Raw genomic sequence first — 24,962 nt, forward strand, 5'->3', positions numbered from 1 at the left:
TTATTGGATTATCATCTGTTCTGTAGAGAATGATTTGATTTTACCCAAGTGAAGGTATTGGGTAATTCTTAACATTAAAGACGCATAAAATAAATCTAAAGTTACAGTGCAGTACAGTTACAGTTTATAAAATTACAAAAAAATAGTAACACTTTATTTTGATTGTCCATCTGAGTATAAGTAGATTGTCTGCTTAATATCTGTTAATACTGCTCCTTCAACAGGCATTTAACTGACTATAAGATACATTACAAGTACATGTAAACTTACACTAACCCTAACCCCAACCTAACAGTCTTCTTATAATCTAATGAGAATTAGTTGGCATGTAGATGCAATGTAACTTAATTCAACAAACGGACCATCAAAATAAAGAGTGACACAAAAGATTTCCAATTCAAATAAATGCTGAAGGTTTTATTAATTGAAGATTCCTGGAATGTATCAAACCAGGCTGAGTTTGCACTGGGAAAATTAGAGACTCCCCCCACCCCCCATTTCTTTGGTATCAACATGCACATCTCCAAATAGAATGCTACAAATCTCTCTATATACAAATATATATAATAAAATAATTTGAAATTTAATAGTCATAACTTTGCATTTACACATAAAAACTATAGCTAGAAAAATTAAATAGATTTATTAGACAACTTGTCTTTTATATGTCACGGTTGGTTGCAAGAAAGTGGACCCAGTTGTAGCAATGAACAATACAAAGGGGTTTATTGACAGAATTAGGCACAAGTAGACAGACAAGGGGGATGACAAGGTCCAAACAGCAGGGGAAACTACACTGCGTTTGTGACAAATACTACAGTAAGAACTTTACCCATCAGTATTTGATGCATTTTTTGTGAGTTGCAACCATGAGTCACACACAATGTCGTTACACACACACACACACACACACATAGCGCAGACACACACCAATAGCGCAGACACCCACACACAGAGAGAGAGCGATACAGAGGCAGTCCATGCGTTTAGCTTCGCACTCTGTTTGCACGCATATGTGACAGGATACAGGTTACTCTCCACTGCTGTATGGATATCTGTTATGTTAATGTACAAAATAAACCTGATTTAACGTCCACAAACCGCAATTGAAGCGTCTTCTTTTATAATTGTACTGACACGCGGCTGTGCTGAGGACGTAAAGCTAAGCTAAATTGCTGTAATTCATTACACACGTGCTCTGTTTTAAAACATTTTAAACATGTGAAACTCACTCTTGATCACATTTGATGATGATTGATGAACCTAGCAAACTGAACAGACCTTTTATATACACGTCTGGTCTTGTTGATATGATTATGCACGTGACTACCGGGACATGTTAATTCGCACAGCTGTCAATCAATTCGGTGGGCGGGGGGAGCGCACTCCTAAGCCAAGTTGCGGTCGGTCTGAAAACTGCTCCAATTGGTCCACCGTTTTTATGTTGTTCAATTTGAAAAAAAAGGACTGGGTGTGGTTATGTCACCCCAATATGACTGTCTATACACTATATCTACACACATGTTTGTCCAAACAGCTTTAAAAGTAGATTTTTCCCCATAGGTGCCCTTTAAGCTGTATAGAAGTGTCTTGAAAAATATCTAGTCAAATATTATTTACTGTCATCATGGCAAAGATAAAATAAATCAGTTATTAGAAATGAGTTATTAAAACTATTATGTTTAGAAATGTGTTGAAAAAAATCTCCCGGTTAAACAGAAATTATGGAAAAAATAAACAGGGGGACTAATAATTCAGGGGGGCTAATAATCCTGACTTCAACTGTATTTTATATATATATTAAACCTAGCATCATTTTTTTTATAAATTCTGAAGGATCATGTGAGATTGAAGACTGGAGTAATGATGCTGAAAATTCAACTTTGCATCAGAGAAGAGAAAAATAAAACAAAAACATACAACAAGTATTGCTGTTTTTACTGTACGTTTCATATAAATGCAGCCTTGGTGAGCATAAGCATTTATACACAGTAAAGGAAAAATTACCATCTTCAAAATGTTGAATGTAGTGTAACTGTAACAAAACAACATCCTTTTTAGTAATTACATTTAGATAACTAATTACTTTTTAAATCTATGCCGCACAGGCATATTTGTAGGAATAACCAGTATCTTGGCCAAATATTGTCCTATTCTAACAAACCATATTTAATCTCCACCTTTCAGATGACTTATACATTTGAAGTCTAAATTATTAGCGGTCCTTTTAGTTTTTTTCTCATTTCCAAATATTTCCCACATGATGTTTAACAGAGCAGGAATTTTTCACAATATTTCCTATAATATTTTTTCTTCTAAAAAAAAGTCTTATTTGTTTTATTCCGACTAGAATAAAAGCAGTTTAAAAAATTTTAAGCAATATTTTTTGACTGTCTACAAAACAAACTATAAAAATGTGTTGAAAAATCCATTAAGCAGAACTTGAGGGAAAAAATTAACAGGAGGGCTAATAATTTTGACCTCAACTGGTGATCTCTAAATCTAGATTTCCAAAAAAAAATGACCCTTATTATTGGTTTTGAGGTCCAAGGTCACATATATAAAAATTCATTGTATTTATTTATGGTTTTATATGAATTATATGACCCCCTAATATAACAAACACTTTTAACCAAGGCTTGTTTGAAGTCATGTTTTCATGTCTGGTTAAGATTGAGTTCTCAAATGATTACCAAAAGACTAATCAGCCTATTTGTTTCAAGCTATTAAATGGCCTTTGTGTCTCTGAGACCCCCAGAACAACATCAGGATTAAGCATTCAGAGATTGTGCCGTAGCAGAAATGTGTCAGGCTTTTTCATCTCATCCGTACAGTAATGCACTAATAAAGGATGCTCTTTTGTTTCCTCACCTCAAGCTTGGCGAATCGGTTTGACCTGTAACAAGCCAACTCTGCATTGATCAGCTTGGTCAGCAGAAACTCTCTGAATTCTGGACCCTAAGAGAGAGTAAAATGACAGGGCAGATATAAGAAAGATGCCAAAACAGCCTTAAAAGACAATGACCTGACAAAATCCTGCTGGTAATATAAGCAAATATGACCTTTAGAAAGACAGTAAGGTGATAGCAAACAGTCTGCGCAGCAAAAGATCCTTTTCTTAACCGGTGATTGCTTTGATTTCTTGTAAAAGCATTGCAACATCTTCAAAGTCATCTTAAATTAAAAAATTCTAACTTCATAATCAATATTTGCTAATCAAAATTACATTAATTAATGTTTTTTCCCCGAAATGAAAATCATATAGTAACATATAGTTCACTGAGGCAAGCTTTTGAACCAAAGTGCAGTATATTTAAATAAAAGATGTGCAAAACTGACTTAACAAAAACATGACTTTACATTACTTGACTAGAAGCAAAACATGAACTTGAAATCTTGACATAAATTTAAAAACAGAAACAAACCTAGACAGGGATCAAAGGAAACATGAGGGCTATAATATAAACTAAACACAAGAGAGCGCATGTCACGACTCAACCAATGAGAAATGAGACATATGACTGAAGCAACCAAAGAAAACATGGCACATGAACAAAGCAGCACATGGTGGGAAACAGGAAGACATGACTAAAATACTAAATAATAGACATGACAACTAGTAATAGGAGAAATTAAGCTTTTCAAAGCTTCGAAACAATTTAATCGATTGCTTTCAAAGCGTTCAAAACAGCATATGCTAGGGACACCCGGTGGTCAAAACTGTGTAAATGCAAAAACATGCAGTAAAATGTTTTTCTATCGCCAATTGTAAATTGAAAGTATAAACTTTACACTTAGTTTATCAACTAATTCCATTAACCCATTAATCACCATCCCACAGAGGGACACTTAAATTTACTTCACTATCTTGCAATTAAATTATAATCTATTCGTGACAAATGATATATCGTTGGAAAGATCTGTCTTCTAAATTCATATTTTACCACTGTTTAGGTTTTTTGACTACAAGATCAAAATCCCTTTTCTGTCACCCTTCAAACTGTGAGATTGCAGTAAAATTTTAATATGTAGTCTAAACATAAAGCAATCAAAACACTCTATATATTATTTCAATTCTTACAATTTCTAATTCCATATCTGGTGACTGAGTTTTGATAGATATTACTGAGGAACCGTTATTTATTAATTTGCAACAAGGATCCAAGCATACTGATTAGAGTTGTAAAGCATTACTTTGCTACAGCAATCGACATGTAAAATTGTTTACATTTTTTTAGAGGCTAAATTCTTATCAAACTTAACCAAACTGCACATAATACTTTAGAATCTGATGTCTGCTTTACAAAAATTGTCAAAAGTATGAAAAAATATGGTTCATAGTCCATAAAACATCCACAGAAATAGGGGGCACCCTCATATCGTCACCAATGGAAAGTAAATGTCAACTAGTGGTGATGTCTGGTACTACGGCCAAACATAATTTTACTGAAAGCTCATTCAAACTTCAACTTCAAATTTGGATTATAATCTATTCAGACATTTAGCTTTAATTTTTCATCAAATTTGGGCTAAAACAGGTTTTGCAATATACATATTTTATGTAATATAATAAAAAAAACATTTATTGTTTTAAAATTTTTATAAACCTAAATGCACAATAGGGCAAAATGAGGCCAAGCTTAAATCTATGCACTAAAGCATTGACAACAGTCAATCAGTTCAGTTTTTTCATGTTACTTCTATCTCTATGTTCAAAAAGTGGGAGCGACAGTTAGGGGGTTAAATATTAAATGTCTATATGCATTCTTCTAGATTTTTAGATTATTTTTCAGGGCTTAAATATTGTTTGTTTCATGCACTAATATTATTCATTTGAATTGTACTCTTCACAAAGCAGATTGCATGATGCATGAACGATACATTTATTCAGCTCCACCCCGAAGAGGCATTAGTTCAATTTAACTTTATCTTTTGTTAAATGTCAAGTATATTTTTTTAATTTGATGTGCATGCTTGTGAGGCAACAAACACATGTAAACTGAATATAAATCTAATGTACGTTTCTGCATCATCTTTTAACTCAGCTCTTCCTTCATTTTTTTTTTTTGGGAGTGAAAGAATAGCAATAGCCCTACACTTTATTAAAAGTCATCTTTTTGAGGTTGATATTAATTCCTGGCTGTGTTTACATCCATTACAGTTTCAAAATACAACTCTAAATACATCTCTGATGGTCCCTTTTGTCAAAATCTATATTCATTCACAACACAATTCCGATTCAGAATCACAACTGATTGTAGGGGTAAATCTTTTTATGAACGAGCATATAAAATCATTTCTGGAGTAATTTTTTACTTACCTAAGCCACATACCTACTATGTAGAAAGACCAATTTTACTTATTTAATCATTGCACTATAGGGCACCTTTAAATGTTATTGACTGGAATCGTAAATATGTCATCTTTCTGCTCAAATTTATTTTGATGTTAATTTCATGCATTGTAAACTCATGAAACTGTAATCTCCATGCATTTTTGTCTTCTCCCACTGCTTAAGCAAAGGGTGCAGATAATAAAAAGACAGGCAGATCAAGCCACAGGCACATGCACAGACGCCAGAGTTTGCATTTTATGCAAACAATATTTATTTGAAATGAAATAATAATTAAGATAAATTATTATGAAAGCAACACTATTACATTTTCAAGAATTCTCAAGCACCAAAATCTAAACATGTTTCAATCCTTGCAGACACTAATTTAAATAAAACAATTCAAGGATTTCTAGCCCCTGAACAAACCCTGTTTATTATTTCCTTTGGTCACATTGTACATAATGAATCGATTTTTATCACAGGGGAATTTTAAAACAAGCTCAGTTTACTTGAGGAGCAATAATGCATTAATTACTAAGTCTTGATTTTCAAGTTGTTTTTAAAAAGTATTATTTTCAAAGGTAATACTTGTTTTTTATTTTAAGTGTCAACTTTTAAGCATTAAATCAGTTTGATTATGCCTTTAAAAGAAGAAGAAAATCTGGTGTGGTAACTGTTATAAATTTAGCAATTATAATATGCAGATGAGATTTCACTCCAAGAGACTTTTTTGTATGTTTTGGCATGTTTGATGTGTCAATTTTCATTCGTATGCAGGAATTGTAGCTCAGGGGCCAGTCCGTCAAAAGTGCATAGGTGGCGCTGTCGAGTCATTTTACTGCACCCACTTCCGAAACCCATAACAAATGTAAATTTTCACCACTTCTGCAGTATGTGCAAAGTTTTGTAAGTTTTCGGGCATGTTTAGACCCTCAAACCATTGCGATCATTGCAATTCATGCCGGAGAAGAAGAATAAACGGAGCAATTCCAATAGGGCCTACGCACCGTTTCAGCGCTCGGCCCCTAATGAAATAAATGGTCTAAAATAAGTCTTGATTTCTTTTGCATTTTTCCCCACATAAATATATCATTTTAATGATTTTCTGAAGGATGATTAGATATCAACAGTAGTTTGTCAGTGACCTGTTTACCTTTTTAAAGATAGGTGGATTGGGAAGCGGCGGGCCAAACTGTGGCACATCTTCACGTGCTGTGACAGACACCTGCATCATGTGATCACAACCGTCAATTACAATGAAACGAGTGAAATGACTGTATTCTTTAATTAAAATGACAAGTTGGTCTAATAAAAAATCTAAAACTCAAAATTATACTCCCCATTCAAAAAAATAAACAAATATGCAATCTTGTATTTATTAAAACCTTTTATCCAGACATTTTACAAAACAAATGTTGATGATGTACCTTGTATGTGGTTTCATCAGTTCCAGAGTTCTCAACCTGAACGAGAATGTAAGCGTGGAGGAAATTGGAAGCGATCATGTCAGGCACAAAAGGCGTGGCCTCCTCCTGAAAAACTGCAGCCACAATGTCATTCCCAATGTGACGCTTCCTTTGGAGCTGCAGCATTTACAGAAAAAAGAATAGAGTTACATTTTGTCTCTAAAGTTAAAAGAATTGACATAAAATCTATTTTCACAAAATGTAATAAAGGTTTTTTATTTACAACATTGAAAAATCCTTTTTACAGCCCTATGGTGGATTTAATTATGTCAATGTCAATTTCAGTGAGCACCTGCTGCGTGTCTCCCTCTATATATGGTAGTTTGGTGGAGATGTGAAACATTAGTTCCTGTCCTTTGAACACAGTGTAGACCGACTGAGACCCCGTCTGACCGTGAGACACATCCAAACCGCCTCGAAACCTGAATAGAAGACCAAGAGTGGGAAAATGAGGCATGAAATATACAAGTGTTTACCAATGAAACAACATGACTCAAATTCTGTGTGAAGAAATCATGCACTTTTTAAAAATATATACTGTTGTTAATTACAATGGTAAAAATTCTATAGTAATATATTATCGGAGTCATATATTACAGGAAAATAATATTAAAAGTACAGCTATTGGAAGTGAAGAAGTCATTATACGTTATGAAAAAAACTGAAATTGACATTGTTATCACCTGTAGTTAACAGTACTTGTTTAAGGTAATATATAATATATATTTTTCTCATTAAAATATTCAAAAACCAATAAAAAAGTGAGTTGTTATTTGTGAGCACATTCAGGGCAAATTCCCTAAGACACATACCGACTTCCATAACAATTCGCCAATGCGTCAGTAAAATATAGCAATTTTTGACTTAGTTCAGAATGGCTGACAGCCAAATGGCTGACCTGCGAAAATCAGACATCATTCGACTCGGCATGCTATGTTGGATGTAAAGAGATGAATTTTGGACAAAAAGTTGAGAAGTTATAAGCAAAAAAAGCCATTTTTTGTATCTCCGGACCCCTAGGGGACAGTGCGCCAAAACGCTGCAGCTCACTTTAGATCATGTTTGTGATAACACACACCAAGTTGTGTGTGAATACGTTACGAAGATAACTCCTTAAGTCATTTTTCAAAAGCTCTACATTAAATTTGTTTGCAAGTTAATTGAAAGCGGTATGTCTAATCAACTGAAATTCCATAACTTTTGGTCAACATGTTCTGTAGAACATGTGATTCAATTTTGGTGAAAATCAGACAAACGGCCTAGGATGAGTTTGTTCACCTTCGGTGCTTGGCCCCTAATGATTCCACGATTCCACACGAATATCAAAATACGCCTTTGTCTGTTGTGAATATGCACCCTCTAGTGGTGAAAATTACATTTTACAGTTTTTACAGTTTGGTGCTTACTGTCATTTTTAAGAAGCCATTTTAACAACATCTGAGCCATCATAAGATATGTGAACATTAGTCATAAATGGATGAGCATTGTCAGCAACAAAACTCAGGGCTGTGGTATTTAATTGACACTCGGCTAGTACTAAGAGGCCAAAAGAGTGCTTAGAAAAATTCCTCCATACAATTACATCACCCTAACCTGAATGGCTGACACAAGGAAGGATGGATCCATTCTTTCAGGTTGTTTAAGCCATATTCTGACCTGACCATTCAAAATTCACAGCAGAAATTGATACTTGTGAGACAAATCAAAATTTTTCCAGTCTTTGATTGTTCAGTGCTGTATAGCCTGTGTTGTAGCCTCAGTGTACTGTTGTTATTGGTTATCTTCGTCTTATGCTGTAGCTCATCTGCTTCAAGGTTTGACATGTTGTGTGTTCAGAAATGCTCTTTTTTTCGCAGACCTTGGTTCTAATGATTGATTATTTATTTAAGTTACTGTTGTCTTTCTATAAGCTAAGTTTTTCATTATTCATTCAGAATTATTTATTCACAATTAATCATTCTCCTCTCATCTCTACCATCAACAAAGCATTTCCCAACCCAGGCTCATTCTGAATATGTACCCCTATATACATTTCTGGAGATCGCCAAATACATCCCAGGTGCTACGTTTTTGCAGTTTTTGTTTTTGCGAATCCACCAGAGGCTGCTGTGTTTGCTTTTTCAGATCTCAAATTTCTCTCATAAAGGCCATTCGCACCTGCTGTTCTCATGTAAATCCACCAGAGGCCACTGTTGACTGACTGTGCACTGACTGACTGACTGACTGACCCATACTCCTTCCATAAACCCAACCGATGGTGTCTTCAAAAGCACAGGTTGACTACTGCCCACCAACTTCCCCAAACCCAACTGGCAGTATTTTAAAAAGCAATCCAGAAAAACAAAAGCCCTTTCTCATCTCATCTTCACATCCTCATCCTGTTATTTACTTGTTTTCGTCTTCTGTTTTTGTCTTACCTACTTTCTGGAACTGTTCTTCGCTGAACTCATACCCCGTCGCCATGGTCAACTTCTCTCTGCATCTCAAGTTCGTCAATGTACATGGCAAGCTAACTGGACAGACTGTTAACAGTGGGAAAGCCGTCCATATGGAGGTAAGCGATCAGCTGGTAAGTGCGAAAAGGAACATCGTATCGTTCCCCTGTATCGTTCATTTTAAAAACAAAATGCACCCATACGTACTTCTGGCTACATGATTCACGATCTCCAGAAAGGTACATAGGGGCTACGTTTTCGGAATGAGCCTATGCTGGCATTTTCACCCACAAAACTGACACTTGCTGTATTTTTCTCACTTCCAGACCATTCTCTATAAACTCTAAAGATTATTGTGTGTGAACATCCTAGCAGCTTCTGAAACACCCAGATCTTCCTTTATGTTCCCAACAATCATACCACTTTCAAAGTCACTTAAATCTTCTTTGTTCTCCATTTTAATGCTTGGTTTGAACTCCAGCAGATCATCTTGGCCACATCTACATGCCTAAATGTGTTGAGTTGCTGCCATGTGAGTTCATAATGAGATATGAACAAATAGTTGTTAATAACACAGCTAAATCTCAGAGTTTCTCCATTGTCAGAGTCATACTCCCTAATGATAGGTTCTGTAAACCAGAAGAGCCCAAGCCTTGGATGATGGTATATCGCTGACCTTAAAGACTCAAAACAGGTAGAACAACTTAGGCAAGAGACAGACAGGCTCAAGACAATAAATGAAACAGCCTTTCTGGGAAAGCTGAAGCTGTGGTGCTTCCAGTCTGGATTGCTGCCACAACTTATGTGACCAATTTCCATCTATGGAGCTCACATTATCTCATGCCAAGGTGCACCTGGAGAGACTGGTCAGATGACAAGTGAGAAAATGGATTGTACTGCCAAGATACCGCAGGGCTATATGGCAAAGGTGTTCTTTCTCTTCCAATTACAAGCCTCATGGAGGAGTGCAAATGTGGGGCTTGTTGACTACCTCCACGGGTCCTGAAGGAGGTGGGCATCAGAGATCAGGTCCAGTGGATGGTGGTCAGGGAACTTGCTACTGTTGCTGACACAGTGAATGCTGTCAAATTGACTTTAGGTGCATTCTAAATTGCATACTTATGCACTATTATACACTATTTTGGGGTATAAATAGTGTAAGTAGTGTGTTCATACTGAAAACTCTAAAAATAATAAATGAATTACCCAGATGATGCACTTATTCAATCGTTAAAAAGAAGTGTAGAATGTTGGACACTTCACACACTCAACGACCGCAGCTTTGCTCATGTAGCGGAAGGGGTGGAGCTTTCAGGAGCTCGTGTTGAATTACATTATTTGTTTAGGATTGTGAAAGCAAAATTCTCCAATGAGAGTGATTATAGCACCTCCCGATGGAGCTACTATTTGGTAGTTTGGTCATTTATTTCACTAACTCGGCAAACGTCATCTGCGAAACAGATTGAATTTCCACTTAGTAAAAAAAACCATTAGTGATCCATTTGGGACAACACTACATACATATACTATGCTATTGAATGTGTAAGTGCATAAGTACATAGTGCATAAGTGCATAGTGTGCCATTTGGGATTTGCGCAACATTGATAAATATGTGACACACACCCAGGCCTGATCATCTGAGGGTGTTTTGTGATAAAAAGCCAAAACACTCAGTTCTTTTCGCATGATATGAGACTTGCTGCTCAATTTTTGATCCAGCTGCAACAAGAAAACAACGATCAGTTTCACACTGAACAAATTTAGCACCATAATGTGGGGTTAACCTGCTCTGAAGCAATGTAGCATAACCCTGGGCAAAATACAGTGCTACCACTTTCAAATTACAAATGTGAAATGTGCAGGGTTAAAAGTGGTGTTTAGAATGATGATGGGGTTAAATGCAGTGTGAAAAGCCCAAATAAGGCTGGGGTACACAAATGACGATGTGTTGCATTGGTGGAAATTGGTGGATAAGGTCTTTGGCAGAGTTACCACAAAAAAAAGGATGGACTTTGGGGATGGGGTTTCAATGGAAACATCCAAACTACCAATTTGTGAGGGAATGTTTTATGGTGTGGAAAATGCTGTTGAATTTTTGGGTTTATAGCACCTAGTCTTATCATGCAGAGTGTACCTCATAAAGTGGCCAGTTAATGTGCTGTTCTGCACACATCCTAACAAATCACATTCATATATTATTTATCAAGTCTTTTTTCATACCCTTTAAAGTCTTGCAGTTGGACACAGTCTCCCAGCACTCGGAGGAACTCTGTGAAGGCCGCCGTCTCCTCGCTGTTCCCAAACAACTCCTCCTCTGAAGTCTGTGGACAGCAAAAGGAATCATCACAGAATAGTAAACAACATTGGAAACAGCAGGAAGGCAAGGGAGTGTGATAAGATAAAGTAAAAAATATAAAATAACACACATACAGCAGCTACTTATTGATGCATTGCTTTGGTGATTCAGATAAGATTAGATAAGAAAGCCTTATAAGAAAGCTAAAAGTGTCCTTTAGAACTTTTTAGACTAGCTTTTAGTATTTATGATGGTACAAAAACTACACACATTCAGCATTAATGTCCTCACCTGCCCAAACTTTTGGTAAATGACACCAAACTTGAAGGTGTTGTTTAACTCATGCTCATCATAATTCACTATTAATTGAGAGCCCTGCCAAAAACAAAAACAAGAATACATGAAGATAACACTCTGGTTAATTTTAAAGCATGTAATAGGTTTTTAACTGTGGAATTAATATCTCTGTGAGAGGCAATATCGTGTTAATGAAATTTGCAATGCCCTTACAGACTTGCTCATAAAAACAAATCTGAAGGATAATCAAACATGTAATTATAACAATTAAAAATAAATCTAATATTTTCAAATGAAACATTGTGGTCCCAAGTCTTTCCAATGTGTATATATTGTTTAACTGTAACTTTTTAATCAAATGTTTGCTTAAAAAGTGTGCTGTATTTCCTTAAGATACAAACAAACAAACATTTGTACAGTTTAATGACCTTCTTTGAGGCCAGCGTGTGCCTGGGTTTGCTAAAGCATTGTTGAAATGACTGAGGAATTCTAAAAGTAAATCAATATTATTTTATACACCACAAAAAGTTTGTTTTAAATGTTTTTGAAAATGTCAGAATTGCAGAAGAGTTAATGTTATGACATGCTGTATAATTACAGCATAATATTGTCTATTTTGTTTTATAGTACTATGAATGTATTTTATTAGTCTGATGGAAAAGAGTTGGCAACATCTGTGATGCGTAATATATTTGTGGATTACTTTTTTTAGTCTCTCGAAATGTTCAACCAAAATGCAAACAATAATATTCATAATTGTATTATAATATTATTAATAATAACATTAATCTTTAACTTACCTTTGGGTACAGTACAGGACTAAACTTTAGACAAACAATGTCTTCACACAGAAGCTATAAGTGTGAAAAACAACATGACAAAAACACAGTCAACAAACCAACTTTGATTGACTAAATTCATTAATTTATGCTTATTTTCCACCATTTTTGACCCATTTTTTATTTATTTATTTTGCTGCTGTCTATGTAAGAAACATCACATTTGCGAAAGAAATGAGAAACTTCACTCAGATATGGCTTCTGGTCTTACTGTCAGTTCCAATATACATTTTAAATATTGTAACATCCTTCATTAACAGCCTCTTTTGCAAAGTGTTATTGCAATGAGAGAGATTAACAACAAAAAAAAAAACAATGTGAGTAAAAAGTCTTTAATATACCGGACAGATAAAAATACTAGTGGTGTAACGAATCACAAATCTCACGCTTTGGATCACATGATGGTTTTTAGTCATAGATAGGGCCATTTTTCAGATCAGCTAAAAAAGGGGAGGAGACAAATGTAATTTGCTTTTCATGTATTACAAAAACAGCACTGCAAGACACTTTTAGGTTTTAACAAACAGAACTTAGAAGCTGTAATTTTATTACAAATAAAATGAAAAAAATTATCAGCTGAATACAAATAAATTCTAAAATAGTCAGTATTCACTGTAAGAATTCACTGTTACTACTACTGTTGCTGATAATGCTAAATGTATAAATCTAACATTATAATTTGTACGACCCATATTTATTTTTAGTCTCATTTTTAATAAATGACTCAGTTATTCACCCATAAAACTTCATGTTTCATTGCTAGATATATCGTTTTTGAAGAATTATTCAGTGGCATATTTTGACGGTTGGACCCATTGGTTAAATAATGTAATTGCCTACAACTTTCATTTTTGAGCATCAAGTTAAATGCCTATGATGGTGATTATAATCTTTAGCATACGGTGACTGAGAGAGCTTAACATACTGCAGAAAACACATGCAATTACAAAAAAACACCAGCAAATTAAGCAAAGATCTTAATCCATTTGACAGCACACGTGCTGCAAATCCTCACAAGGCATACACATTCAAAAAATGCGCTGCATTTTCTCACAAACCAAAAAGAAAGGAACACAACAGAAATGTTTTAAGGGGACCCAAAAACGTGATGGTCGCCGCTGTGCAGTAACTACTGATCAGTGAATTTCATTCATTCATTTTCTTTTCAGCTTAGTCCCTTTATTAATCCGGGGTCGCCACAGCGGAATGAACCGGCAGCTTATCCAGCACATTTTTATGCAGCGGATGTCCTTCCAGCTGCAACCCATCTCTCGGAAAGCTCAGTGAACTTGTAGGTGATATATGAAAGGTGAGTTTTTAATTTTTTGATTTTAATATCTCGATTCCCGTGTCTTAAATAGCCTAAATAGCCATAACCTAAATAGCCTGGTCTGTCACATTTTAGGGTCTTTTCTTGAAACATAAAACATCTTCATAAAATGCTTACGTTGTGAGAAAATGTAGTGCATTTTTAAAAAATATGTGTTTGCGTTGTGAGGATTTGCAGCACGTGTGCTGGCAAACTGATGAATATCTTTTCTCCGTTTGTTGGCATTTTTTGTAATTGCACGTGTTTTCTTAAATTGCAGAGTGTTAGGCTCTCTCGGCCACCATATTACCATTAACATCAGTGCTTTTATTTAAACTATAAACTGTTATCCCAGTACTTCTGTGTTATTAAACTGTTTGTAACTTCATAACTAACTCAAAAGACTAAAGACTGAATCTTTCTTGATTTCAGTGTTTTTCAACCTCAGATTTGAATGCAGCGATTCGAATGATTAATAAACATTTGCAAATCACCATCATTTATGATTTATGTTGCGTGGGTGTTGAGATCCCGATCTTTTCATGATTAATCATGCAGCGTACACTGAATGTATTAATGCAGGCTAAACAAATTGTGACAGAAAACACCTTTAATAACCTTAGAAAACTCACCACATCCTGCATAAGCTACTACAACTTCTTCCATCATCATTATATTTTACAGGAAAGCCAAAATGCTTTCACACGTGGGATTTGAATGATGTGAGAGGTGATCTCTCAGTAAAAAAATGTATGAATCCGTAAGTCACGTGTGTTTCAAACCGTAAGATGTGATCTGTACAAATCGTGGATCAACCGTGATCCATTACACCCCTAAAAAATATGAATTCTCAGATTTATTTTATTGCACATACACATAGCTTCTAAGAGCAGACGACAGCTGTTTACAATTTAGAATAGATTTTTTGTTTTCTAAAGTTAATCAAAAAGACTACAGGGTCAGTCACATTGTTTTAAACGGTTAAAACCTGTGCACCTTCTCTGCAGGGAACAATCATTACCTTTGCTAACTGAGGGACACTGGGGAGCTCAGTCAAGCCCGTCAAAGAGATCCTGTCATAGATTGTCTTTGATGGAGCCCTAAGAGTGGCAGAATTTAATAGAAAAATGCAATCAAACGTTTCAAAATGTGCCAATCAGGTAATTACACATAAGGGATTGAAAGGGCTGTTATTACCTGAGAATGATGTGCAGGTACTCTTGCTCCTTCACCTCCTCATGTCTGAGGGACAGTACGAGGTTGCCATGGTTACTGGCCGTGCAATAGAAGTTCAGATGTTCCTGAGACCCACAGATAAGAGGAAGCGGTTTAATTGCGAACTAATCCATGGCAGACATAAAGAACATTTTGTTAAATTACATGGGCTTCTGATTTCACTGCTTCAAAAATGACCTGTGAGTGATCTGGTTGAAGTGATCCTACACGCATATTTCATAAAAGAGTTTGACAGAATAATTAGGCATGATATCTTTATAATATTCCTATTGATGTGTAAATGTTTTACTGAACTTAAGAGTTCTCAACCTGGCCAGATAGTTTTCTCGGTAAGAACTAATGGCAGAGTTAGTCTACTGATTTCACAGTGTGTGAGAGGATCTTGCCTGACCACAGGATAGTGTGACAAACAGTTATAAACATCCACATGTACACAAATCTAACCAAATATTCAAATTATAAGATTTTGAGGTTCCCCAGGGTTCTGCATTGGGACCATTAATGTTACATCACATACAGTACATTATGAAGTCCAAGTGATGTTCTGTATGGCAAGCTGGAACATGAACACATCATTTATGTTCAGAAATAAAGCACACCATTGCAATAATTTACTTTGTCTTCTTATTATCACAGCTCTGAAAAAGGAGAAATGATAATTTCTATCAATTCTAAATTATTTTACACAAATATCTACCAAAAGCCATTGAAATGCAACACCACTAAGTGAAGTTTATTTATAAACTAATTTCGAGAGGATCACATGCTTATGATTGACCACGCCTGGTCCTGCATCAGATAATACATGATTCACCAATCAGACAATTCCTAACTTACTATAAATAACCAGAGTTTCTTACCTCAGTATCTTCATCTTGAAGAATCCCTCCCACCCCTACTCCCCTCCTTTCTAGATTGACCGACACGGCGGCCCAGTGGTTAGAACTGTTGCCTCACAGCAAGAATTTCACAGGTTAAAAGTGCTCGTTGAGCACTGTAAAACCCAATAGTTAAGATAACTAAAACCATTTCAGAAAACCGATTGCAACAAACCATTTAAGTTCAAAAACTAATCCTAATGAGTACTGTGAACTTACTCCATTTGAGTAAACAAAGCAATTTGAGCACAGTAAAACCCAATAAATGAAGAGAACTCAAACCAACTGAGTACTGTAAAACCCAATAAATTAAGGCAGCTCAAACCGTTTGAGGAAACTGATTGCTACAAACCATTTGAGTTAAAAAAACGTATCCATATGAGTACTGTGAACTTACTCCATTTAAGTTGTAGTAATGAGGTATTTAATTAACTCATTACCTTCAACACCAAGTTCAAAACTCTTTTTCAAATGAGTAGAATTAACTTTCAGTCAATTTTGAGTTTACTACACTCATTTCATTTGTTAAATTGACTGTTGGGTTTTACAGTGTACTGACCAGTCAACATTTCTGTGCAGAGTTGCTTGCTCTCCCTGTGCTCTCGTGGGTTTACCCCAGGTTCACCGGTTTTCTCTCACAGTCCAAAAACACACGTCCTAAGTAAATCAAACTTTCTTATTGGCATCATAGTCGAACTCTTGGTAAGCCGTACATCTTTCTTTAGCCATCCTTTTATCTGTCATTAGCCAGAAATAAGTCGGGAAATTCATCGAGATCCACCTGACCTCAAACTCCCCTCTCACCCTGCTAACAGGAGGGAGCCCAGGGTTTGAGGATCTTATGAGCTCAGGACTCTCTCCCAGGACAGCATGCCAAACAAGCTTTATTATCAATCATCAACTAAGTGCAAACTCTGGTAACTAGTTAGTTTTTTATGAACTGCTGAGCTGCTGTTCTTACCCTGTCTAAAATGCTCCTTCAGTATATGGAAAGGTTACGCTCCTGATTTCACAGTATGTCAAAACATAATGATACATGTAGGGATGCACCAATATGGATTTTTTGGCCGATATCGATAACCGACAACTCTTAAAATTTGGAGGCCAATACTATAGCTGATAAATTTAAATATTTCAAAATATTTATATAGTGAACAACTGATTTTATTTTAAAAACTTCATAAAAGTTTGATCTGATCCTATGAACTGAATAGCCTACTCAAAACAAAAAAGCTATAATTTCAAAATTGCAAGGTGATAATATAGATCTTTATTCACGATTTTACATAAATCAACATGTCAAAAATAAATTATTTCCTTTTCTTCAATAGCAAATTAACATGCAACTTGACTGTTGTATTAAAATAATTAGTTAAATAACAAAATGGGACTTAATTAATGAACAACTTAAATAAATATATTTTAAGTAAAATAAAAATGAAAGAACTAAGAACTGAAACCAGTTCAAATGTTCTTGAATAAAACATGTTACAGTAATGTACATATGTTCAAATATGTAATGTCCGAAAAGCCATTTTATGAGGTGTTTTGATTATAAATATGCTGATCAAACTTCAACAACACATGGTAGGCAACGCGTGTAATATTTTTTCTGAGGCGATTTAAAACAAAATACATAATGACACTCTATCAAACATATCTACAATGATAAGGAATATGGTTACTTACTGAGTTATTAATGCAGTCACACAGCAATAAAACACAAAGAAAGCACTGACTTTCAAGGAATAAACAATGTGAAGAAAGCTCCGTTATAGCGCACTGGACAAGTCTAAACAAGTTTGACCCACGCATTTGTGAAGCAGGCAGTTTTGTACAATTACGTAACCTATCAGCTTAAAGATATCGGCCTAATTTTGATATCGGATCGTTAACAATAACATTAAAAATAGCATTTATCGGCCGATAACGATATGGCACCGATATATCGTGCATCGCTAGATACATGTGAATGACAAAAGTTACTCTTCATTCTTAGGACACACCGATGACAAATCTATTACATATGGTCTAGTGCTGACCTGCACAAGTTAAGGCCCGTTCACACCAAGGACAATAACAATAAAGATAACGATGAAGATATGGTTCTGAAAATTGTTCACAGTGTTAAAATATAGTATAGTTCACACCACAACTACAATGCTAAAGATACAGAGGAATGATATTATTGGGGTCTCTTTCAGAACGATTTTTCCCAGCTGATAAACAAAAAAACACTGACAGTCAGTCAGAACCCATTGGACATTAAAGAGCTTGTGCAATTTAAAGACATAGATGACACTGTCAAGATTTCAAGCCCTAAATCGGCAGCTAGCTCTCTTGCAACTCATAGTCACCCACTGAAGCTAAGCAGGACTGCACCCTTTCAGGACCTGGATGGGACACATAGGAAAACTAGGTTGCTGCCAGAAGAGGTGTTAGTGAGGCCAGCAGGAGGTGCTCAACCTGCAGTCTGTGTGGGCCCAACGCCCCAGTAAATTGAAGGGGACTCTATACTGTTTTATGAACACCATCTTTCAGATGAGATATTGACTCTCTTTGGTCATTAAAAATCCCAGGATGTATTTTGATAAGAGTAGGGGTTTAACCCCGGTATCCTGGCCTATGTCCATCATGGCCTCCTAATTTTCTCTATATCATAATTGGCTTCATCACTCTGTCTGCTCTCCACCAATCAGCTGGTGTGTGATGTGCGGTCTGGCAGAATGGCTGCTATCCATAGGTGGATGGTGCAGACTGGTGGTGGGTGAGAAGATTCCCCCAAAACGTCTAAAAGCGCTATATAAAATGTAAGGAATTATTCATTCATTCATTTTCTTTTCGGCTTAGTCCCTTTATTAATCCAGGGTCGCCACAGGGGAATGAACCGCCAACTTATCCAACTTATCCACTTTTACGCAGCGAATGCCCTCTCAGCTGCAACCCAACACTGGGAAACACACACACCCATTCGCACACTCATACATTACGGTAAATTTTAACCTGCCCAATACACCTGTACCACATGCTTTTGAACTTGTGGGGGAAACCGGAGCACCCGGAGGAAACCCACGCCAACACAGGGAGAACATGCAAACTCCACACAGAAATGCCAACTGACCCAGTTGAGGCTCGAACCAGCGACCTTGTTGCTGTGAGGCGAACATTCTACGCCCGTAAGGAATTATTATTATTATTATTATTATTATTATCATTGTGTCTTATTATTATTTATTTATTATAATACCATGGAAAATAATGATAAAAAAATACATGTAAATGCACATCGAAAACCTAATCAAAAGTAAAAAAAATACATTTTGAGGTTCCTCTGGGTTCTGTATTGGGAATTCTGTATATTATGAATGACGTATATGCTAGAATATACAGTTGAAGTCAGAATTATTAGTCGACCTGAATTATTAGCCCCCCTGTTTATTTTTGTCTTCAATTTCTGTTTAACAGGAAGACGATTTTTTCAACACATTTATAAATATAATTGTTTTAATAACTCATTTCTAATAACTGATTTATTTTATCTTTGCCATGATGGCAGTAAATAATATTTTAGATATTTTTCAAGACACTTCTATTCAGCTTAAAGTGACATTTAAAGGCTTAACTAGGTTAATTAGGTTAACTAGGCAGGTTAGGATAATTAGGCAAATTATAGTATTACAATGGTTTGTTCTGTAGACTATCGAAAAAAAATATTTAGCTCAAAGGGGCTAATAATTTTGACCTTAAAATGGCTTTTAAAAATTTTTAAATTGCTTTTATTCTAGCTGAAATAACACAAATAAGACTTTCTCCAGAAGAAAAAAATATTTTCAGACATACTGTGAAAATTTCCTTGCTCTGTTAAACATCATTTGGGAAATATTTAAAAGACAAAATAAATTCTGACTTCAACCGTATACATTATTAGATTGCAATAATCCATACAAAATCATAATCTAATGAAAAATCAGAAGCCAAGTAACTGATAATCACAGCTCTGAAAATAACAAACTATCTGACAGTCCAAATCAGTACAAAAACACCAAACACTAATGTGGATTTGTTGTAACAGAACATAATTGTATAACTTCAGAGGTCTCACCATGCCCTAAACGTTACTCTCCAGTCAACAGACAAATTTGCAGTATGTTAAAATTTCTTCTTTGACCAACATAGGTTGTCTGGCAATCTGTTACAAACAGGCAAATATATAAATAAATAAAACAGGATATTTTGAGGTCCAACAGGTTCTGTTTTGGGACCATTACTGTTACTTTATAATCATGAAGTAATAGTCTGCTGGACCTTCTGTGGAACTTTATTCATTTATCAAACAAAATGCACAGACTACTGAATTATTCTACACAAATATTTGCCCAAAAAAACACCTAATGGAACATTTATGTAGTTTATACAGTTTCTCAGTTCTCACCCTGCCCAAAAAGTGCTTGCGATATGCCCGGATGGCGAAGTTACTCTCCAGCTTGTAGCCATACTCTCCTGAATTCCTTCCATCTTCATCTTCGTCATCACAAAAGCCATTCTCCCAATTCGCAATGGCACCAGGATCTTCAATCCAGTAACCCCCAAACTGAGGCAGGATGACCTGAGGGTATGGCTCACCCCGCTGTAACACCTTTCAACAACATATTTAACCATTACAAACAGACTGACGTATCATGGTAACTCACAAAGTGAAAGCATGCATTAACGTAGTACAGAAAATTGCTGTACCTCCTCTATCCGTGGATATGGAATGTAATCTTCCTGGAGGGTCAAAATAATATAAATTCACAAAATAACACTGTAACTGGAATTCACAATGTTTTTGAAAGACTCGTGTCATGACATGAAGCTTGTTACAAGGAAGATATCTTGCCCATGCATCACATTATGTGAGAAATGACATGCAGTCCACACAATGCTTCACAGTAATGATTATACAACAAACAATATCATGTGTCTGTCTGGACAATCTAAATAAACACATGCATTTGAGAATAGGATTCTTTGTTTAGTGTTTGCCTTTGGTGTTATTTATGTAAACACAAAATGTGATTCAAGTGAAAATGCTTCAGTTTGGCATTTAAATTTAAATATAATACATTGTTATTCTAATTATATTCTTCTATTTATATTATGAGGGATAGAGAGAGTAAGGGCATTTAAATTATATTGTTTACCAATCTATTTGAACAAATCTTCTTGTTTTTTCCAAGTTACAAGTGATTTTCAGAATATTTTCAATCGTTTGGAGATAATAGCATAAAATGTTAATGCACGGATGAAGAATGTCAATGTCATGCAATGAAAATGCTACAATACGAACACAGAAAAGCTTTGAGCTGAGATGAAATTATTTAATAATTTCACACGCTCTGACCTTTACTCTTTGTGGCCTCATTTCCTCCACCTCAGAAACCTGCTAAGAGGTCATGGTCAAAAAGCCAAAGGTTGCAGTATTAGCAACTGACAGTGGAGGTGAGGTGAGAATGACAGAATGCAATCCCCACAGCTATATTTCAGTTTACCAATGCACTTAGATGCTACTTTAGCTGACTGCCCAAGAACGAATATTTGTAAAGTAATATATATATAAATATATAACTTATAGTTACCTCCATCTTATCCAGCATGTCAAAAAACTGAGTAGACTGTTGAAAAAGAAACATAGGTCAATATTTCAGCTAACCTATAGCAAGCTGAGTATTTCACTTTACATTACATGTCACAACCAGGCCAGCATTCGTTACAGGTCTTGCTGTGAAGTCTGAACTCACTATCAATCCAGAGCACTAAATATCACAATCAGCTGTTTTACTTCACAATATGGCAAAAGATATCGCCAAAGAAATTTAAGTTAATGTTACAATGTGTTATATTCATACTCCTGCTTTTACAGTTGCTAATTTCACAGCATGTCAGATAATTTTGGACCACTAACATAAGTTGGTTGACCTGATGATTTATAATATACATGTACAATATACATATAATATATATATATATATATATATATATATATATATATATATATATATATATATATATATATATATATATATATATAGTTTTAATGTATGCTACCTGTCAAAAGTCTTCTCTATCCAAATTTTAAGAACACCAAATAATAACTTGACTTCTAGTTGATCATTTAGTATCAAAAGTGGCTGATATGAAAGGCAAAGGCCTATAGAATACGCTTTTTTTATACCAAAAAAATTATATATATATATATATATGATCATGCCTTGATTTTTAATTATTTAATTAAGACAGTAAGGTCTGAGTTTGCTGAGACAAAAGTCATGTCACTCAACAGAAATAATGTACAGTATAGAATATAAAGTCATGCTGCAGTGGAAACAGTCTTCATATTGTGTATGACTCCCATGAGCTTAGAGGACTGCATCCATACATCTCTGCAGTGACTCAAATAACGTATTAATAAATACATCTCTAATGGCAAAGAGAGTCTGTCTGTCTGTCTGCCTGCCTACCAAATTGTGTCTGTCGGTCTGTCTGTCTGTCTGTCTGTCTGTCTGTCTGTCTGTCTGTCTGTCTGTCTGTCTGTCTGTCTGTCTGTCTGTCTGTCTGTCTGTCTGTTTGTCTGTCTGTCTGTCTGACTGTGTTCTTAAAACAATTACATCTTAAGTCCCTTGCTTAAAAAACTATTCAAATAAACAAAAACAAAATTTTGAGGTTCCACGGGGTTCTGTATTGGGACCATTAATATTATATTTAAGCAAGTAATCGTTGTTATTGTGTGCCATGCAGTGATATATAATTTATGTTAACATTACATGGGAGAATTTATAATATTTTGCATTAAATATTATCTCACTATACATGGACAATTGTACATTTAGTACATCATACATCAAAAATGCTGCTGTCATAAAATGATAGGAATGTTTTCAGAGATGTTTTCAGCATTTCCATTGTTCCTCCTTTGAGAAAAATACAAACTACCTAAGGGATGACGTCTGAAGTCATGGTCTACTGAGTAAGCAGGGCACATCACCAGCTACAGGTTTATGCTGGGGCTTCTTCTCCATAAAGACGGCTTTATCTGGGTAAACCAAATGAGTTAATAATTGCTTCTTTATAATAAACTAAGTATGAAACGTTATCTGGAGGCTTTCTACATGCTTCAATTTGCTTTTTTGCAACAGTAAGCTTTCTGAATAAATCCCCTTTCAGTGCTGATTCATAACAGGCTCGGGGTGTCAATGCGCCATTTACCTTCATGGCAGGAGGGGCGGTTCTGGGGGGAGAATGAGGACAGTCTGACAGGGGCACATTGGAGATGGTCAGCAGCTCCTGCTTCCTGCAACACAATTACATCATTTAACATTTTAAAAATAACATTAAGATAATAAGTATAATGTCACAAATGTATTACATACAGAAAGTAGAAATCACATAGTACACTAATTAATCTGATATATTAACTAAATTGGCCGTAGTGTATTTGTGTGAATGAGTGTGTATGGATGTTTCCCAATACTGGGTTGTAACTGGATGGGCATCTTCTGTGTAAAACATATGCTGGATAAGTTGGTGGTTCATTCCGCTGTGGTGACCACTGATGAATAAAGGGACTAAGCCGAAGGAAAATGAATGAATCATTAGTAATAAAGTAGTAGTTATCATCTCAAGTGTGCGTTATGTTCTAATAATTCAATGGAGCAGAGTCAATTATTCTACTTGTACTACAGTTAACATACCTAACGACATTGTTCAGATGCTGTAATTCAAGACATAATAATGATAATTCTATTTATTTGTAAATGGTGCCTTTATGGACACCTAATGCTGCCTTACAACAAGCATCAACAACCAAAACAAATTAAACCAATTGATAAAACATTGCCAAACTAAATTTTAAATACAACTAAGGACTTGCACAAACACATTGTACGTATAAAATAACATGATAAAAGATAGTCAAAGGAAAGCCTGCTTAAAAAGATGGGTCTTGAGACGACATTTAAAAGTGTGAAGACTATCATGGCTCCTTAGGTCCAGGGGAAGAAAGTTCCATAGCTGAGGAGTCATGGAGCTAAAAGATCTGGGTAGGGTTGCACCAGCTGTTCATAGGTTCTTTCTTAAACTGGAACGTAAAGTCCACAGACTTAGTAACCACTAGCTATTTTGTAACTAAAGTTGTTCTTACTTCAGTTTCACCACATGCTCTTAAGGCAAACTGTAGTTAGTAGGTCGTAAGCTCTGCGTAAAATCATGCGTAGTCGCATTGAATGACATAAAATCCAATAAAAGCATTTAAATCGTTAAACTGCTTTAAAATTCTGCAACTAATGCATCTATATATAACTGTTATATGTTTATAGCACATTACATTACAGTCAGTCAATATAAGAGATGACGCACACACCTTCATCACGAGCTGAAGAACTATAAATCTGCGACTTTAATGAACTACAAATGTCATCATGCACTTCATTCACACACCTGGTCCAGATCCCCCATGATTGCAAACACACACAGCTGAAGCTGTTCAGGACAAACACAGACTAATAATACACCTCTCAAACACACACACACACACACACACACACACACACGTTGCTGAGTCTTGTTGTTTGGTTATACCCTGTAACATTTTTAACCATTTCCTGTGTCTAGTCTATATCTGCCATTCCACTGCATGCGGCATTCAGACACGACTGTCAAAACATGCCCCCTTGTGGCAGTCACAAAGAATTTTCAGTTTTGTTGTGCACCATAGGAGAGAAGCTGATTCTCGCGGTGTCTGAAATAAAGGAGTGCAAAAGCAAGAGCCATTATTCTCTGTGCATTCCCTATGGTTGAATTAATGAATGATTAAATACTAGAAACTCATAGAC

At 35.5% G+C, this 24,962-nt stretch overlaps 1 protein-coding gene across 2 annotated transcripts in view; it reads right to left on the minus strand.

Annotated features, from left to right (window-relative positions):
• The window catches only part of rap1gap2b (RAP1 GTPase activating protein 2b), a 119,975-nt gene that overhangs the window by 16,750 nt on the left and 78,263 nt on the right, over positions 1–24,962 (minus strand). For both annotated transcript variants that reach the window (XM_056446264.1, XM_056446265.1), the window contains 14 exons: positions 23,338–23,422; positions 21,711–21,746; positions 21,476–21,517; positions 20,827–20,859; positions 20,525–20,728; positions 15,176–15,279; positions 15,000–15,078; positions 12,631–12,684; positions 11,825–11,908; positions 11,458–11,558; positions 7,094–7,223; positions 6,763–6,918; positions 6,489–6,560; positions 2,872–2,958 (listed from right to left, as the gene is read on the minus strand). In XM_056446264.1, the coding sequence (XP_056302239.1) occupies positions 2,872–2,958; positions 6,489–6,560; positions 6,763–6,918; positions 7,094–7,223; positions 11,458–11,558; positions 11,825–11,908; positions 12,631–12,684; positions 15,000–15,078; positions 15,176–15,279; positions 20,525–20,728; positions 20,827–20,859; positions 21,476–21,517; positions 21,711–21,746; positions 23,338–23,422 (1,267 nt within the window). The remainder of the gene's footprint in view (positions 1–2,871; positions 2,959–6,488; positions 6,561–6,762; positions 6,919–7,093; positions 7,224–11,457; positions 11,559–11,824; positions 11,909–12,630; positions 12,685–14,999; positions 15,079–15,175; positions 15,280–20,524; positions 20,729–20,826; positions 20,860–21,475; positions 21,518–21,710; positions 21,747–23,337; positions 23,423–24,962) is intronic.

The sequence above is a fragment of the Danio aesculapii genome, chromosome 21, assembly GCF_903798145.1.
Source record: "Danio aesculapii chromosome 21, fDanAes4.1, whole genome shotgun sequence".
In the NCBI taxonomy this organism is placed as follows: domain Eukaryota; kingdom Metazoa; phylum Chordata; class Actinopteri; order Cypriniformes; family Danionidae; genus Danio; species Danio aesculapii.